Raw genomic sequence first — 18,620 nt, forward strand, 5'->3', positions numbered from 1 at the left:
TGCCTCAGCCTCCTGAGTAGCTGGGACTACAGGCACCCGCCACCAAGCCTGGCTAATTTTTTTGTATTTTTTAGTAGAGACAGGGTTTCACTGTGTTAGCCAGGATGGTTTCAAACTCTTGACCTCGTGATCCGCCCACCTCGGCCTCCCAAAGTGCTGGGATTACAGGCGTAAGCCACTGCGCCCAGCCAATTTCCCAATATCTTTTAATGAGCAGAAGTTTTTAGTTTCGACGAAGTCTAATTTATCTTTTTTTCTTTTATGGATCATGCTTTTGGTGTCAAATCTAAGAAATCTTCCAAAGATTTTCTCCTATGTTTTCTTCCAGAAGTTTTGTATTTTCAGGTTTTATGATTAGGTCTATCATATATTTTGAGTTAATTTTTGTATGGTCTGAGGTACAGGTCAAAGTTTATTTTAATTTTTTGCCCATGGATAGCCAACTCTTTTAGCACACTTTGTTGAAAGGACTGCCCTTTTTCCTTTGAATTACCTATGCGCCTTTGTTGAAAATCAAGGGCTCTGTATATGTGGGTCTATTTCTGGACATTTATTTGGCTTTATCAATGTGTTTGTCTATGGTACACCAATACCACACTGTCTTGATTACTATATTATAACAAGCCTTAAAATCTGGATCAGATAGTGTAAGTCCCTAGATTTTGCTTTTTTTTTTTTTTTTTTGGCTGCATTTCACAGGTTTTGATACATTGTGTTTTAATTTTATTTCAGTTCAAAACATTTTAAACTTCCCTTATGATTTCTTTGACCTGCAAGTTATTTAGAAATTTTCAAATATTTGGGGGTTTCCCAGAATCTTTCTGGTTTGAATTCCTAATTTAACTGCATTGTTGTCTGATGACATACTTAAATCCCATATTTTAAATCCTTTTAAATTGACTGAGATTTATTTTATTGCCCAGATACCGTCTATCTTGGTAAATATTTCGTGTGTATTTGAAAAATATTCTGCTGTTGTTAAGTGTAGTGTTTCAAAATGTCTTTTAGGCCAACTTGGTTAGTAGTATTTTTCAGGTTTTCTATCTTCTTTTTGATTTTCTGTCTTTTTGTTCTATCAATTATTGAGAAAGAGGCACTGAAATTTCTGACTAACAGTGTGCACTTGTTTATTTCCTCTTTCGGTTCTTTCATTTTTTGCTTCATGTATTATTTAGCTATGTTATTAGGTGCATAAACATTTAGGATTATGTCTGGTTGACGAACCGACCCTTATTGTGATGACATGATCTTGTTTATCTATGGTAATGTGATTTGCTCTAAAATGAACTTTTCTATCAGAATGGCCTCTGGAGCCATCTGGAGTGCATGGTGGGCTGTGCTCCTGGCCCTTCATTATAGGCAGACATTTGGAGCCAGGCCAAATGCAACAGTCAAGCACCATCCTGGTGAGAATGCTGGGGATGCTCTTTGCCTGTCTACAGCCTCATCTCCCTTCACAATGGGGCCTGTCTAGAACCACAAGGAAACACTGAAAGTCAATCTGAGTGGGAGGGTGAGGCGGGCAAAAGCTGGCCAGGAAAGGGCTGGCCCCAAGATTTTAACACCCACTTTGGTGTTCTGGGCTCTACCCATAGCTTCTGGAAAAGTGGATCTTGTCGGAGAAAGAATGGGAGCGGGAAAAGGCCATGAACCTCCATCTCTATCTCATGCGGATCTATGTCCATAGCACTGCTGTCTGCGTGAGTCCAGGAATCCCCAACCCCCAGCCTCCTGCTCCGAAATGCACAGAAAAATTCCTATCTCTATCTGGAAGATGAGGGAACACTTATGAAATCAAGTTCTGTCCCCACAGGGTCCCTTGGGAGAGGCTGCGATGACCTAGTACCCTGGGCTGGGTCAGGGAGGGAAAGGGTGGGATTGTGGTTGGCAGAGCTCCAGGATTTGTGGGTCCTGTGGCTTCTGTAGTGGTGAGAGCCCTTTTTAAGAAAAAAGATACATACTTATGAACCCCACATTGGTTAGGAAAGTGAATATTTACTTTGAGAAAATCAAGTGCTGCTAAATCATAAATTTCGCAAAGCTTGACAAGTACCGCAACCCTTACAACGTCTAGAACGATGTAGTGTTTACTGATTGACCATCTGACGCAGCCTGATGAGACTTAATTTTCTACATTTTTTGGCTCCATGCTGTTTGACTTGTCTTGTCCTCAGGATGGCTGTGGCAGGAAGACCATGGAGTCAGGGTCTGGGGTGCAGGGATAGGTATCTGGTCTTGGGAGGTGCGGGGAGAGAAGTGGGCTGGGCAGGACCCTGGTCCTGGGCACCTGGATGGAGGTGGGGATGAAGGCTCAGCAAAATGAGGCAGGGGCCAAGACCAACACTCAGCAACATGTGATGCCAGAGGCTGTGTGGACGGCTTCATCTGGGCTCTCATGACATTCCCTGCAAGAGGAGGTGCCACCATCATCTCCACTGTGCAGACAGGAAACATGAGACTGAGAGGAAGAGTACCCTGCCTAGGCTGCTCAGTCAGTGAGCAGGAAGCTCTGATTTGATCCCCAGGGTTTGTTACAGGAACAACTGGGCCCAAGTTCAGAGCTGTGAACTGAGCAGAGCTGAGTCGGAGGGAGTCCTGAGCCGGGGTGCACAGTTCCAGGCTACTCGGCCTCCAGGGACCCACCTGTGGGCAGGGGAGGCTGGTGCTTGGGCAGGGTACAGGCAGTGGCACCCTCCCCTTCCCCAAATGGATGTTTTCAGAGCAGGGTTTGCCCTCTCAAGTCGCCCTTTACGCTGCCCCTGGGCAGCAACAGGTGTGCATGAGAGCACAGAGGTGTGAGCCCCGTGGTGTCCTGTCCCTCAGATCCCCCTAAAGATGGGGCAGTTTGGCACAATGGTCGGACTCATCGCCCCGTGTACCTGTGATGCCCATCAAGGAACCCGTATGGCCTCAATGAATGTCCTGTCCAGCCTGCTAGATCTTCACGGTATGAGAGGGCAGGACATGAGGACCAGCCCCTCTGGGAGGGAGAGAGGGCTGACTCCAGGAGTGTGCACTGTGGCCAGCCCTGGAGGGAAGCGTGGCCTCTGTGCAGGCAGGCATGGAAACAAACAAAGGTGACCATCAGAGGGAGCAGTGAGGGGAGAGTTCACCAACAGGCTGTGGAAGCTTCCAGAAGGAGAGGTTCATTAGCCCGGATTGACCCCGGAGGGCACATGCTGGGCACTGAGGGCCTGGCTGGGAGAAAGTCAGCTCCCAGATGCCAAGCATGTGACAGAGCTGGCCCGAGCTGAGTTCAAGGGAGAGCAGGCCTCTGAGCAGGGTGGAGCGGTGGTGCGGGCAGAGGCCGCCACAGGGAAGGACCAGTGAGAGCAAAGGTCAGAACTCCTGGGATGTTCATATGCTGGAGGGTGGCTCAGGCCTGCAAAGCCAGGGCAGGAGGTAGCCACGAAGTGGAGGTGGCCAGGCCCTTTGTCCCTGCTGGTCATTTCTGAAGTTGTATTCCCAACAGCAAGCCAGACCTGCGCCTTATGGGGCTCTTCCAAGGAGAAGGAGCTTGAGAAATGTAAGGGGGACGCCCAGAGCACAGACGTGGAGAAGATCTTCTGTGCATCCTCCAGAATTGCCAAGGTGACAGCCGGGGAGCCTGCCTGGGCTGCCAGGCTGGTCTTGTGGCCCTTGGCCGTCTCTCAGGGAGGGGGGCCTTCCCGGGCTGGCCGCACAGCCCAAGTTCTCTGGGGTCTCGGCCTCCACGGCTTTTGGCCCAACTCTTGCCCTCTGTGTTGAAAGGGCCTGCAGTATGTCAGGTCCCTACTGTGTCTCTGGCACACAGTAGGTGCTTAATCTGCCTTGCTGTCTTCTCCCTGTCTCTGTGATGTGCCACACTGGGTGCGGAAAGGGCCATGGGAATGATCTGGATGGGCCCTGCACGTGGTGTGGGCACGTGGGCAGGCTCATGGCACAGTGATGAAGTGCCTGGAGAGCCACCCAAACAGGGGCTGGGGACTTCAGGGGACCAGGCCCCTTCTGGCTCAGCCCAGGAGAGGAGGCCATGGCCATGGTCTGAGAGAGGATGGGAGCCTGGAGTGGGGCCATGGGGTGGGACAGAGGAGGAGGGAGTGTCAGCAGTCATGGAGTGGCAGGGGAGGGCAGGGGAGTCACCCGCTCTGCTCCTAGATGGTCTGCACGGAGTTTAACTGCGATGAGGTGGTCTCGCTCATCCAGAAGCTTTGCGAGAACATTGGGGCCATGGACCTGCAGCACGACAAGGCCTCTGTCACCTGGATAGGCTCCTTCCTCCAGATGCGGGCCAAGGAGCTGGAGGACAAGGTGGCAGAGCCGCGGCAGGGCCAGCAGAGAGTGGGGCTGGGGCTGCCTGGTGTGCCCAGATGAGAGGGAAGGATGAGGGCCTCACTAGCACTCACTGAGAGTGCCTCCCCCAACCCCTGGCTGCTAAAGAGGAGGAGGAAACAGAGTTCTAGAACCAGAAAGAAGTGTGTTGAAGGTAGCCTCGTTAGTTAAGTGCACGCTGACCTGGAGGTCCAGGCTCTGCTCCCCAAAGCACACCACCTCCTGCACTGAAAGCCTGTGAAAATGAGTTTGAGGCAGAGACCAGAGGATGCACTAGAGAAGGTGCTGGGTGTTTAACCTGCCCATTGTCCAAATGGGCCAGAGTCCGTGGAGCAGAGGCATGTCATGGGGTTAGTGCAGGAGGCCATGGGGGCCTGGGCTGCCCCCTGGTGATGCCCCACCCCTACCTAGGTGGCCGAGATCCTGAGCGCCATCCTGGTGCACCTGCCAGTGGTGGACCACCCGGAGGTGCGGCGCCTTCTCATTGAAGGCATCCTGCTGCTGGCGCACCATCACCAGGAGACCATCCTCACGTCGCTCCTGAGGCAGCCCCTGCCCATGGAGAGGTGGGTGTCCTAGAGGCGGCGGCCCCGGCCTCCTGTGCCAGTTGGACCATGCCCAACTTGCCACCCTGATGTATCCCAGAAGCCTGGAGCCTCAGGCAGTACCTTGCCCCGCCCTGAAGGAGGTCGAAGCCCTCTACCTGTACCTCCTGCAGGAGGTGCCAGCCTCCGATGAGCCACTGACAGAGCCCAGGCTTGTAGAATATCACCACATGGAGCTGAAATCTGGACCCGTAGCTCCCCACATGCCTGGGGCAGTGTCTGTGGAGTTCATTCTCTCCCAGAGCAGCTCTTTCCTTCCCTGCAAACAGAGCTCCGGCAGATTGGCTGCAGGATGTGGCTCCACAGCCTGAGCAAGCCCTGGAGAGATTCTAGGCTGTCCCGATTTCTTTCAAAATGTGTCCTAAGAGGGGAAGCAACTTGTCCCAGTCTCCAAGGGGAGAATGGCCCAACCTCCAGCCCCGGAGGCGGCCATGAGTGATGCAGAGCGACCCCGTCTTTATTGGTGTTTCTCTGCAAACAGCACAAAGCTCCTGTGTGTGCTACAGCATGACGGCACAGGCAGCTGGGCATGGTCTCCCCACACATGGGGAGTCTGTTTGGGGTGGTACCAGAATTCACCTGAGAGGAGCCAGAAAGAGCTAGGCAGTCATCCCCAGAGCAGTGGAGCCTGTGCTGGTGCAGGGAGATGAGAAGATGTCAGGCTAAGTAAGAGGCCTGGAACAGAGAAAAGGGTTTTAGAAACAGGCCCTGGCTGCAGAGCCACAAGGGCTGACCTGCCCAAAATGCAGGCATGGCTCCACCGTGGAGCTTCTTCTCATAAGGGCCGCCCTGCCGTGGGTCCAGCTGGGAGGGTGGTGCAGGTTTCACGATTTAATGAGGCTCAGTGGCTCATGGGGCAGTGCTGGGTGGGGGCAAGGGGGATGTGCAGTGCAGCCCTGGGTCAGGCTGGCATGCTTGGTGGCCACGTCACACTGGCTTTCACTTAGTTTGCCAAAATCTGTATTGGTTTGCTATTGCTGCATAACAAATTACCACCCACTTAGAAGCTTCAAACAACACCCACGTGTTAGCTCACAATTTCCATGGCTCAGGAGGCAAGGCATGGGTTAGCTGAGCTTTCTGTTCAGGGTCTCGCAAGCCTGTGATGAGGGTGTCAGCTGGGCTGCATTCCAGAGCCTGCGGTTTTCCAGGATTGTCATTGTTGGTAGTTGTTTGTTGCCAATTGTAAGACTGAGGTGCCCCTTCTTGTTTCCTTGCACCCCATGGCTTCTTTGCAGTGGGTGCTGATGAGTGCACTCTGACCCCGCTCCATTTATTCCTGCCCCCAGGCCCATCTCCCCTCAGACCCAAACTCACCTGCTCTTGTGCATTTGGTTTCGTCGGTTCCAATACTCAGTTTACACATCTCTTTGTTCAACTTAACCTTGTTAAATTCTATTTAGACTTGTTAGACTCGCATTAGCCTTTTAGAACCTCCCAGATGCCCCGCTCTCTGTGCCTCTCTACCTATCCTGGGGGCCTTCCCTTCTCAGCAGGGCCATGGGCTTGGACTTGGAAACCAGGAAGGCCCTGTTCTAGCTGCAGTTTGGCAGGTGGCCTGACTGCTGCAAGCCTCACCTCCCTCTTCTGTGGAATATGGAGATAAAAATACCTTCCTCAAGGATATGTTGGGAGGGTTAGGTGACACAATATCAGAAAGCTACCGACAACCAAACCTGATGCAAACTGGGCACTAGGAGGTATTGTTGGACATGTCTGTACAGTCATCAAGCAGGTGGGGGTCTCTGTGGCCACCTAGCAGTGGAGCTGGGCTTCTGCGGGGGCCATGGCGTTCCCAAAGGTACCATGAGCCCATGCAGAGAAAGGGGGCTGAGTGTACCATCAGGGGCCTGGGTTCTAAGCATGCAAATTTTGGTGGCTCCCTCCACCTCCCTGAGATTCAGTTCCCAGAGTCCAGCCCCTACTTAGGGGGCTGCCAAGGGGTTGAAAGGGATTCTTACCTGCCAGGGCACATGCCAGGAAACTCACAGTCCTTGTGCCCTAACTTTGGTTAGCCACCTGGCAGAGGTGTGGCTGGCAGTGTCGGAGAACGTGCCCTTCGCCCGGACCATGCTCCACAGCCTGATGGGCCGGCTGCAGTCACGGCTCAGCCCCAGAGTCAGTGCCACCTCCAAGGCTGACATCTGGCGCCTGGCTGCGGTGGACCCCCTGATGGTGAGTTGCAGGCACAGGCCCCAAGGCTCCTCGGGGGTCTCTGGGTAGTAGCCCGATGCCCTGGACTTCTCTCTGCAGACCCTGTGCACCATCCACCTTCTCATTCAGAAGCTGGATGAGAATGACAAGCTCCCGGACTTCCTCCCTGACCTCACCTACACCCTCCTGCTGCAGCTTGGCAGCAGCCACCGACCAGAGACTGCCGTGCCGGTCCTGAAGATGTGGAAGCTGGTCCACACCGCTCCTCTGCCTGAGGAGATGAACCTGCAAAGGTGCTCTCGAGGGTGGTGGGTGCAAGGCAGCAGGCCTGGGCTGGGTGTAGCCACGGGCTGCCCCTTAGTTGCCAGTGGACTCCACTGAGGGGCCCTCTGTCTCTTCCTGGTGGGAGCTGATCTTACTCAAGATGCCGTTCTCATGTGTGTCAAGCACAGTGTGGTTTTCAGAGCTCGCAGACCCACTCCCTCCCTGGACCTTTCCCTCAGCCCCTTGGGCTGGGCCCAGCAGGCCCTGGGTCCCCACTTCAGATTGCAGCAGCCTCCCCAGCCATGCGCTCCCCAGGGCAGCACATCACAAGCTCCCACCTCCCTCCAGGGTCACTATCAAGTCCATGCAGCTCTTGTTCAAGAGAGTCAAGAGCCAGCACCTGGCACGTGCCCTGGATGAGCAGGCGGTGTGGGACCTCCTGCAGGACGGCGGGACATTCCTGGAGGGTGTGAGCCTGTTGGCCAGGTGGGCTCTGGCTCCCACAGGGTGGCAGGGGGACCTGCAGAGGCACCACCTTGCTGGATGGAAGGGCTTCTTGTGAGGACATGGTCCGGTCATGGCTGAATGCCTTCTTTCTGGGGGAACTGCCACGCCAACCTGGGACTCTAGGATAGCAGTGGTGTGCAAGACAATGAGAACCTTTTATTCAAACCCTTCCTGCTCAGAGCAGATATGAGGGCAGAGAGAGAAGGGGCTTGCCCCTCAGGCCACACAGGGTCTGGAGCAGGACAGGGATGGGAGTTACTTCCGGGGTCCTAGTCACTCCGGAGCTGCCCTCTCTCTAGTCCCCTTTGTAAAAAGGAGATAGACATTGACTGATTCACTGACAACCTCAACCAAGCCCCAGGAAAAGGAGGGAGAAGCCCAGAGATGTTAGGACATCTGTCCAGGGTTATCCTGCCAGCAGGGTCCAGGCACTGGTGTGGCCCCGGCTAGCTCTTGGCAAACGTCAGGCAGGGGTGGGGCCACCTCCACAACCTGGCACCATCTCTCCTCTGCAGGCTGTGCATGCAGCACGTGGAGGGCCACAGGCAGAGGCTGGCCGAGCTGGTGCTCAGGGGCATGGATTCAGAAGTCCTGAGCTGCCGCATCAGCAGCACGGCGGTCTGCGTGGAAGTGAGGCACCGGGTGCGGGTGGGGTGCAAGCGGAGGGGATGGGGTCCCTGGATTCTTCTGGGGATGGCTCGTCTCCAAGGCATGGGAGTGTGGGGGACAGGCGAGCACCCCTCCTCTGAGTGCTGATTCTCTCATCTGCTCCTTCATTCATTCATCACATGAGTAGTGCAGGGCAGGCCCTGCTGGAAAGACAGGCTGAGGCCTACAGCATTGTAGCTAACTGATGTGTGACCAGGCAAGTACAATGACTCAGGGGACCCAGGGAGGGCACCTGGGTTCTCGCTGGGGCAGGCTTCCTGTAGGAGGGCTCAGAGAGGCCGAGGGGCTTTGCAAGGCGGGAAGGTAGGGCCCAGCGACCCTATCTCAGAGCCAGTGTTGGAGCATCCTGAGGGCAATGATGCCCAGGGCACCCTAGGAACCAACCACAGCCCAGGCCAGAGGCCAGCCAGCCTTTTCTGTAAAGGACTGCATAGTAAATTTTTGGCTTTGTGGCCAACTCGGCTGTAGCAGGAAAACAGCCACAGCCAATATGCTGACCAGTGGGCATGATGGTGTCAACAAAACCTTATTGATGGACACTGGAATTTAAACTTCATGGTAATTTCATGTGCCATAAAATTTTCTTTTCTACGTTTATTTTCCCCAACACTTAAAAATGGGAAAATGAGTTTTGGTAGTGGGCTGTACAAAATCTCCTGGAAGTACAAGACCAGTCTGGGAGGCATTCACCAAACTTATAGGTTCTTCAGGCCCCTCCCTGTGTTCAGGCCTCTGAAAATCTTCAAAATGAGGATGGGAAGGAGAAGCGCTCCCTCGTTGTGTCACCCAGGACCTGGCCTTTGATGTGTCTGAGTTTAGAATTTTCAGTGGCTAGAAGCCACACAGGGCCAAGCCCAGGTGCTGGAATCCAAGGGCCTGGTTAAGAGTCTCTGCTCAGTTGCTGATCAACTGAAGATGAAGTTACTTAGCATCTCTGAGCTTCAAGCTCTCCATCTGCCAAATGGGGGAGAGCAGTGCCTTCTTTTCAGGGCTTTGGTGAGAGCTAAATGAGATAGACCGTGTACACATTGCTTGCTTGGGAGGTAAGAGCTCATTAAATGCTAGTTAATTATGGCTGTTTAAAAATTAGGTTCAGCTTTTTTGGTTCCATATGCATTTTAAAATAATGTTTTTTCTAATTCTGTGAAGAATGTCAATGGTAGTTTAATGGGAATAGCATTGAATCTATACATTACTTTGGGCAGTCTGGTCATTTTCATGATACCGATTCTTCCTATCCATGAGCATGGAATATTTTTCCATTTGTTTGTGGCCTCTCTGGTTTCTTTGAGCAGAGGTTTGTAGTTCTCCTTGAAGAGGCCCCTCACTTCCCTTGTTAACTGTATTCCTAGGTATTTTATTCTCTTTGTAGCAATTGTGAATGGGAGTTCATTCATGAGTTGGTTGTCTGCTTGCCTGTTGTTAGTGTATAGGAACGCTTGTGACTTCTGCAGATTGATTTTGTATCCTGAGGCTTTGTTGAAGTTGTTTATCAGCTTAAGTTTCTGGGCTGAGACAATGGGGTTTTCTAGATATAAGATCATGTCATCTGCAAACAAAGACATTTTTACTTCCTCCCTCCCTATTTGAATACTCTTTATTTCTTTCTCTTGCCTGATTGCCCTGGCCAGAACTTCCAATACTATGTTGAATAGGAGTGGTAAGAGAGGGCATCCTTGTCTTGTGCCGGTTTTCAAGGGGAATGCTTCCAGCTTTTGCCCATTCAGTATGATATTGGCTGTGGGTTTGTCATAAATGGCTCTTATTATTTTGAGGTACTTCAATACCTAGTTTGTTGGGAGTTTTTAACATGAAGGGATGTTGAATTTTATTGAAGGCCTTTTCTGCGTCTATTGAGATAATCATGTGGTTTTATCTTTAGATCTGTTTATGTGATGAATTATGTTTATTGATTTGCATATGTTGAACCAGCCTTGCATCCCAGGAATGAAGCCGACTTGATCGTGGTGGATGAGCTTTTTGGTATGCTGCTGGATTCAGTTTACCACTGTTTTATTGAGAATTTTTGCATCGATGTTCATAAGGGATATTGGCCTGAAGTTTTCTTGTTTTGTTGTATCTCTGTCTGGTTTTAGTATCAGGATGATGTTGGCCTCATAGAATGAGTTAGGGAGGAGTTCTTCCTTTTCAATGGTTTGGAATAGTTTCAGAAGAAATGGTATAAGCTCCTTTTTGTATTTCTTTTTTTTTCTTTTTTTGAGACAGAGTCTGGCTCTGTCACCAGGCTGGAGTGTAATGTGGGATCTTGGCTCACTGCAACCTCCCACCTACCAGGTTCAAGTGATACTCCTGCCTCAGCCTTTCGAATAGCTGGGACTACAGGCGTGTGCCACCACGCCCAGCTAATTTTTGTATTTTTAGTAGAGATGGGATTTCACCATGTTGGCCAGGATGGTCTCAATCTCTTGACTTTGTGATTCACCCGCCTCTGCCTCCCAAAGTGCTGGGATTACAGGCGTGAGCCACAGCGCCCAACCACCTCTTTGTATTTTTTGTAGAATTCAGCCTGTATAGCCAAGACAATCCTAAGAAAAAAGAACAAAGCTGGAGGCATCATCCTACTGGACTTCAAACTATACTATAAGGCTACAGTAATCAAAACAGCATGGTACTGGTAAAAAAACAGACACACAGACCAGTGGAACAGAATAGAGAACTCAGAAATAAGATTGCACCTCTACAGCCATCTGATCTTGGACAAACCTGACAAAAACAAGCAGTGAGGAAAGGGTTCCCTATTTAATAAATAGTGCTGGGAGAACTGGCTATCCATTTGCAGAAAATTGAAACTGGACCCCTTTCTCACACATTATTTTACTCAAGATGGATTAAAGACTTAAATGTAAAACTCAAAACTATAAAAACCCTAGAAGAAAATCTAGGCAATACTATTCAGGACATGGGCATGGACAAACATTTCATGATGAAATCACCAAAAGCAATTGCAACAAAAGCAAAAATTGACAATTGGGATCTAATTAATGAGCTTCTGCACAGCAAAAGAGACTATCAGTAGAGTGAACAGGCAACCTACAGAGTGGGAGAAAATCTTTGCAATTTATCCATTAAAAAAAGGTCTAATATCCAGAATCTATAAGGAACTCAAACAAATTTACAAGAAAAACAAACAATCCTATTAAAAAATGGGCAAAGGACATGAACAGACCCTTCTCAAAGAAGACATTCATGCAGCCAATAAACTTATGAAAAAAAGCTAAATATCACTGATCATTAGGTAAATGCAAATCCAAACCACAATGAGATATCATATCATGCCAGTCAGAATGACCATTTATTAAAAAGTCAAGAAACAACAGATGTTGGCAAGGTTGCAGAGAAATAGGAATGCTTTTACTCCGTTGGTGGGAATGTAAATTAGTTCAACCATTGCGGAAGATGGTGTGGCAACTCCTCAAAGATCTGGAACCAGAAATACTGTTTGACCCAGCAATCCCATTACTGGGCATATACCCAAAGGAATATAAACCATTCTATTACAAAGATACATGTATGCGTATGTTCGTTGCAGCACTATTTACAATAGCGAAGACATGGAATCAACCCAAATGCCCATCAATGATACACTGGATAAAGAAAATATGGTACATATACAGCATGGAATACTATGCAGCCATAAAAAGGAATGAGATCATGTCCTTTGTAGGGACATGGATGAAGCTGGAAGCCATTATCCTCAGCAAACTAATGCAGGAACAGAAAACCAAACATCACATGTTCTAACTTATAAGTGGGAGCTGAACAATGAGATCACATGGACACAGGGAGGGGACCAACACACACTGAGGCCTGTTGGGGGTAGGGTGGGGGAAGAGAGAGTATTAGGAAAAATAGCTAATGCATGCTGGGCTTAATACCTCGGGGATGGGTCGATAGGTGCAGCAAACCACTATGACACACGTCTACCTATGTAACAAACTTGCACTTCCTGCACATGTACCCCAGAACTGAAAATAAAAATTAGAAAAAAAGAAAAAAAATTAGGTTCAGCTTTTAAGAAGCAAGCTATTTAAATTCTTCAAATTTGATAGGGATGGATTATAAATGATTTTTTTTTTTAATGCTTGCTAACAATAGTCTAGGGCTTTACTCTTTGGGAATTTTCCCAGAAGAGCATTTAAAATAGGTTGTGATAGTTGTATTCACTGCTCTACCCGGCCCTGAATAGGTGCTCAGTATATGTTTAAATGAACTGAAGTGCTGTAGGCAGCTCCTGTGATTGCTGATGTTGGTGTCTGGGACAGAATGAAGGTGGACTGAGTGGGAGACAAAACATTTGGAAGCTTAGAGCAACTGCGCCTAATGGGGGCTTAAGGAACTGGATGTGGGAACAGTCAATAGTCGCTCACTTCTCCTGTCCCTGGACTCAACAATTTGCTGTTTAGTTTTCAGGCCTCTTTCAAACATACTCAGGTGCTTGCATGCACACACGCAGACACATACACACATGCATGCACACACACGCATACCAGTGAGGTTTTGGCACTTGGGGTACTAGGCCAATAGTAATTCTCCTGAAAGTGAAATTCATGTTTTTTGTGCATTTCTGTTCGGATGAGGGTGGGCGTGGCTCTTGCATTTGGCAGTGGCTGTTGTTACCTGAAAATAATAAATGACGAAATTCTATCTATCTATCTATTTATCTATCTATCTGTAACACTTATCTAGCATTCCCCCCATATTTCCTTATTAAATCCCCACACAGACGCTGAGGCAGGTACTAGCATCACCCCCTTTTTATAGAGAGGAAACAGAGGCTGTCAGAGCCCCTCCCCTCCTGTTCACAGAGCCACCAATCTGCATTACCTCTCCTCCCATGTCCCACTTGCTGCTGAGAAATGAGCCTGCCTTGGGGATAACTGCCAAATGTCCTCCCTTCCAGTTCATGAGCGACCCAGTTCTGTACCAGGAGAAGCTGCTGAAGCCAGCAGTGTTGCTGCTGGAGAAGGGTGCAGACCAGGAGGAGGACGAGGCCCTGCGGGTGCTGTCCCTGCGCGCCCTCGGCAACATGGCCCTGGGCGCCCCCAAGAAGGTACCGTGCCCAGCCCTGCGCCCAGGTCCCGGGAGCTGAGGGTACAGGCCGGGTGCCCCGGTCAGCCTGGGAGGGAGGATGCAGGCTGAGGGCTGCCCATGCCCCTCCAGGTGAAGCAGTACCGGAAGGTCTTGCTGGAGAAGTGCCTGGGCGCCCTGAGGCAGCCGGTGAGCACCAGTGTGACTGCCGAGGGCATGGAGGCCTTGACCAAGATCCTGGCTGAGCTCCGAGAAGGGGATGTGGGGTCCTCTTTCGACGCCATGTCTGAGCAGTGCAGAATCTTCTTTGACAATGTGAGTCCAATGAGAGCCTCCATGAGCTTGTTCAGTGAAGGAGTGGGCACTTCTCAGACCCTAAGGAACAGATGGGCCCTACAGCAGAAAGAGCCGAGGCTCCTGCTGCGTGCCAGTGTAGTGACTGGCTGATCACGGGATCTTGTAAAATAAAAGGTCTTCCAAGTTCCAGAGTCAGTGCTGTCAAGTGAGGGCTCCTGGGCCCCTGCAGCCCTGCTAGGAGGTAAGGGTGTCCCCCTTTTATTCCTTGCACCTACAAATATCCCCAGGGCACCTGCGTCATCCTGGGCCTCTGCTAGGCAAGGCTGTGCACTCAGATCCCGCACAAGCCCTCAACCAGGGAAAAGGCGGGCACAAAGACCAGAGCAACGCCCAGCCCCTTGAGGGCTACGAGATCCCTGCTGAAGGAGAGACTCCACCCTGACGGAATGATCCAGAAGGCTCTGCAAGGGCCAAGGCATTGGGTGTTCCTCGGAGAATGGCTGGGGTTTTGCTGGGCTTCCTGCTGCCTGCATATCAGCCCGTGTCCATCCCGGTTGCAGGAGAGCGAGCTGCTGCGTCTGAAAGCCTTCATCCTCTTTGGGAAGCTGGCAAGGGTGGTCGGGATGTCCAAGAAGCATTTCTTCAAAGGGGAGGTGAAGAAGGCCTGGATCCCCCTCATGCTGCACTCCCAGGACCCCTGCTTCAATGCAGCCCAAGTAAGACACACCCTGGGCTTTATGTCCCGGTCTGGGGCCCGCTGTCCCCCAAGGAAACAGGTTCTTGGGTCTGCTGGCTTGGTGAGCTGCAGGATTTTCTCCTCCTTAGTTGGTTTTCTCTGAGATCCCAGAGGCCACAGCCTGCTCCCTTCTGCCCTCCATCCCTCACACAGGCTGAGGAGAGAGGCCATCCGAGATGACCTGCAAAGCCACCTCACTAAGCAGTCTCAGCCCAGTGTGGGGGGACGTGGTGTGGTGGCCGCCTATAGCCCTCCTCTGCCCAAACCCTTTCTTCTAGCAGATTCTGTAACTGGCAGGTCACTTTTGAGTATTAGGACTCAAAATACCCCAAAGTGGTCCTGTCCACTCCCTGTTGTCCTGCCCACTCCCTGCTCCCTGTGGGGCAGGTCCGTGTTGGGATGGGAGCGGGCCTGGCTTCTCCCTCTCCACAGCCCAGCTCCTCTGTTGCTTTGGGGCGGGAGGAGGGAGAGGGAGAGCCAGATTTGTTAGTAAATGAGTCTTCTCATTGAGCTGCTGCCTCTCAGGCTGACCCTGGCTGGCTGGGGACCTCAGGCTCCTCACTCCCTGCATGGCCCACGACCTTGACTGCCCTCTTCTCTCCCTACAGACTTGGGGGGTGGGGTCAGGAGGTGGCTGATTTGGGGAGGTTCTGCCCCCACCTAGTAAGCCTTGGGATGCAGCTGGCCCCACATGACAGAAACACAATGGCCATTTTTAGCAGATGCCTTGGACCCCAGCTGTGGGGTCACAGGACAAGTTCCCTCAATCTCTTCACTGAGGGCAGCAGTTTCCAGGTGGGGTGGAGCAGGTGGCCTGGGTGGCCCAGGTGGGCCTTACAGGCAGTGAGGAGTATTGAGATGCACGCTCCCTAGACCTGGGCTTTGTACTCACCACCCCAGCTTCCGGGCTCTGCCACATCCCTCTGCCACACCATCCCTGGCCACCCTGGGCACAAAGTGTCTCTGCTCAGAGGCTCCTTTACCTTGCCAGTCCTCACCACCCTCTGTCTTCAGCCCACACTGTTCTTCCACGTTTTATCGACAACTGTCCAGTGGGGTGGGAGGGCTTCAGGGAAGGAACCAGGGTGCACCCAGCAAGGGTGACCGAGAGTGAGGAAAGGGCTACCGAGGCGGAAGCATTTTGTCTTCCTGCCCTACCATCTCCAGAAGCTGCGGCCAGCAGGATGGTCACAAGGCAGGAGCTGGTGGACTGGGCCTGGGAGGTGAGGACATGTGCCCAGTCTTGCCTGCTCAAGCCAGGCTCCCACCTCCGATCCCAAGGAGGGCTGGGTCCTAGGCAGGGCTGCTGAGGGCACAAAGGTGCTGGCTGAGGGGGCGGGTGGGACTGCATCTGGCCCCAAGGGGCTTTTTATAAATGCACATGCAGCCATGTTCAAGCTGGCAGGGGCTCAGGTCCCAGGTAGCCTCCCAGGAGCCACCAGCCCCACCTTTCTTTGGCTTGGTGAGGCTTTTCTGGAGCTGCCCTCTGGCTTCTTGCCAGCCTCACTCCTCCGGGGAACCACCCTGGCCTGGCTGATGCCTCTGCTGCCGTCCTGTGTCCCTGCAGGCCTGTATGGCTACCATGTTTCAGTGTGTGCACTTCTGGGGCTGGAAGTCCCTGCAGCATCCCTCAGGGCCAAGTGATATCACTACTGATGACAAGATGATCGTTTTCCAGACAACCATGTGCTCTATCCTGGTGAGAAAACCAAAGGGGAAACCAGCCCGTCCCAGGTGGCCACACGCTGCTTGGAGCTGGGGGTCCAAGATTGCCACAGCTCTTTCTTGGGGCCCTATGTTTAGCTTCTACACGTGCAATGTCGAGACCGGCACTGTGCAGCAGAAATAGAAGGCAAGCCATGTGCCCATTTCAGCTGTCTGACGTTTCTTTTAGTAGGCACATCCAGAAAAGTGCAGAGGTGAAACTAATTTTAATATATTTTATTTCACCCAAATAACTAAAACGTGATCATTTCAACATGTAATCAATATAAAAACTATTATTGTGATATTTTAAAATTTTTGGGGTACCATCTTAAAACCCAGGGGGCACTTTACCTTAATTCAGCCCAGTCACACTTGAAGTGCTCCAGGGTTACACGAGGCTTGTGGCTACCATGTTGGACAGCACAGGTTCTCTGGTCAGATGGGATATGAAAAAATGCAACAGGGGACTGATGGTCCTTCACTTGCTAGCTACTCATCTGCTGTGTGACGCTGGGATGGGAGCTTGCCCATGGGAACACTCTTGGCGAATGACAGCCCACTGTCAGGGTCTCGTCCTCCAAAGCTGTGTGTATCACTTACTTTTTGCAGACTCAGAAAAAGCCAGCTGTTCTCTATAGCTTCTTGCTAGAAACAATGGCCTATGTTAAAAATAACTTGTCAAGAATTAGAATCGCTGCTTGCAACTTGGCAGGTGAGCAGACAGACGTTTCCTGACCCAAGATGGCCTTTGAAGGCTGTCTGATCCAGCCCGCAACTCGGGGGGAGGGTGGATCATGGGTGGAGGGCATGTGGCAGAGCTGGGACCGGAGCTCAGGTCTAAGCCCTGCACTGTGCTTTCTATCCCGTTTTGATTTTGGCTTCCTCCTTGCCAATGTGGACTCAACAAAATCTTTCATCAGTGTTCTCATAACGTAAACCAAGTAAACCACAGAACAACTTGCCTGCTGACCTAATACTTGCGTGATGAGCATTTCTTTGGCTATCATTTTAGGAATTATTATGCAGCAGATGTCTACACACTATCTGAAGAAGCTGGACTTCCCAGCATTACGGAATTGTAAGTAGTGGAGAGTGTTAGATGTTGAGTCCACGACTCACCAACTCACTAGGGGAGCTTAGAGAAACCGCTTCAAGGGAAGAGCCAGAGGACCCTTTGCTGTGGGGTTTTGGGGGGCGGAGTGTTACCAGGGCAGAGAGATGCACCTGGGGAGGCCTTTCCAGGACGACAGCTATTGATGGGTGCAGTGCCTTTCATTCCCTGGGCTGTTTCTCCCATTCATAGCTTCTTATGAAATGTTTTTGCCCTGATGCTGCTACCAGGTTCTGTGGGTGATTTCTATCCCTGTTAGGGTGGTCACTGAAGCCGAGAGCTGCGATGTGTGTGGAAACAGCTCCACCTGCAGTCTTCTGCTTTCCCACACAGGAGCTTCCCCATCTGCCCCTGCCCACCTTCTGCAGCCCTTGCCTGCCATCACTGCCAAGGGCATGCAGCATGTTGGTCCTGACTGGGCGGGGCCTGAGCCTTCCCTCTTTGTGTTCCCTCTCAGCCCTCCAGGAACTACATCTGGACCCGGATCCTGGGGTCAGGCGGGCAGCCCTGGAGACGCTCGAAGTCTTGGATAGCTGTAGTCAGCACGGGCTTCTGGCTTCACCCCAAGGAATGTCCTCGGTGGTCCAAACGTAAGATGTAAACTGTCTTCTTAATGCCAAATGCCAGCCCTTTTAAATTTAGTTTGTAAGAAGTTTAGTCTGTAGGAAAAACACTATTGTAAAATAACTAGTATCCTTCTTTCCTTCTGTTGAAATAAACCTCCATTCTCACTGGAGTCTAGATGTGTGACTGTAAGGTGGTGACAGCCCAGAACCAAGACAATAGGGCAAAGGGAACTTCAGCCTTAATGAGCCACTTCATTTCCAATTTCCCCCCAAGTATGTGTGTCTGACAGCCCCTTGGCCCAAAGGGTCGGAAATTATTTTTGTCTTCATGTCTTCATTCGTAGTTCGTCCACACACATGCTGACAGTGTGCCTAAGGCCAGGCACTCTGCCAAGCGGTGAGGGGAGGCCTAGAGTGTCCCGTCTGTCTCCAGGGACTCTTTTTTTTTTTTTTGAGATGGAGTCTTGCCTGTCGCCCAAGCTGGAGTGCAGTGGTGTGATCTCGGCTCACTGCAGCCTCCGCCTCCTGGGTTCAAGTGATTCTCCTGCCTTAGCCTCCCGAGTAGCTGGGTGGTGCGTACCACCACGCCAGGCTAATTTTTGTATTTTCAGTAGAGATGAGGTTTCACCACATTGGCCAGGCTG

General features: G+C 51.3%; 1 protein-coding gene across 3 annotated transcripts in view; it reads left to right on the top strand.

Annotated features, from left to right (window-relative positions):
- The window catches only part of MROH2A (maestro heat like repeat family member 2A), a 78,765-nt gene that overhangs the window by 42,229 nt on the left and 17,916 nt on the right, over nucleotides 1–18,620 (top strand). Inside the window, exons 27-42 of one of the 3 annotated variants that reach the window (XM_021924172.2) lie at nucleotides 1,596–1,700; nucleotides 2,824–2,947; nucleotides 3,473–3,591; nucleotides 4,138–4,290; nucleotides 4,723–4,877; nucleotides 6,932–7,091; nucleotides 7,170–7,363; nucleotides 7,683–7,820; nucleotides 8,357–8,483; nucleotides 13,432–13,581; nucleotides 13,692–13,874; nucleotides 14,417–14,572; nucleotides 16,160–16,291; nucleotides 16,909–17,011; nucleotides 17,312–17,377; nucleotides 17,868–18,000. In XM_021924172.2, coding sequence (XP_021779864.2) covers nucleotides 1,596–1,700; nucleotides 2,824–2,947; nucleotides 3,473–3,591; nucleotides 4,138–4,290; nucleotides 4,723–4,877; nucleotides 6,932–7,091; nucleotides 7,170–7,363; nucleotides 7,683–7,820; nucleotides 8,357–8,483; nucleotides 13,432–13,581; nucleotides 13,692–13,874; nucleotides 14,417–14,572; nucleotides 16,160–16,291; nucleotides 16,909–17,011; nucleotides 17,312–17,377; nucleotides 17,868–18,000 — 2,198 coding nt within the window. Of the gene's footprint in view, nucleotides 1–1,595; nucleotides 1,701–2,823; nucleotides 2,948–3,472; nucleotides 3,592–4,137; nucleotides 4,291–4,722; nucleotides 4,878–6,931; nucleotides 7,092–7,169; nucleotides 7,364–7,682; nucleotides 7,821–8,356; nucleotides 8,484–13,431; nucleotides 13,582–13,691; nucleotides 13,875–14,416; nucleotides 14,573–16,159; nucleotides 16,292–16,908; nucleotides 17,012–17,311; nucleotides 17,378–17,867; nucleotides 18,147–18,620 lie in introns of those variants that run through there. The other 2 variants (XM_021924173.2, XM_031651625.1) reach the window with 2 other exon arrangements.

Source organism: Papio anubis, chromosome 10 (assembly GCF_008728515.1).
Source record: "Papio anubis isolate 15944 chromosome 10, Panubis1.0, whole genome shotgun sequence".
In the NCBI taxonomy this organism is placed as follows: Eukaryota; Metazoa; Chordata; class Mammalia; order Primates; family Cercopithecidae; genus Papio; species Papio anubis.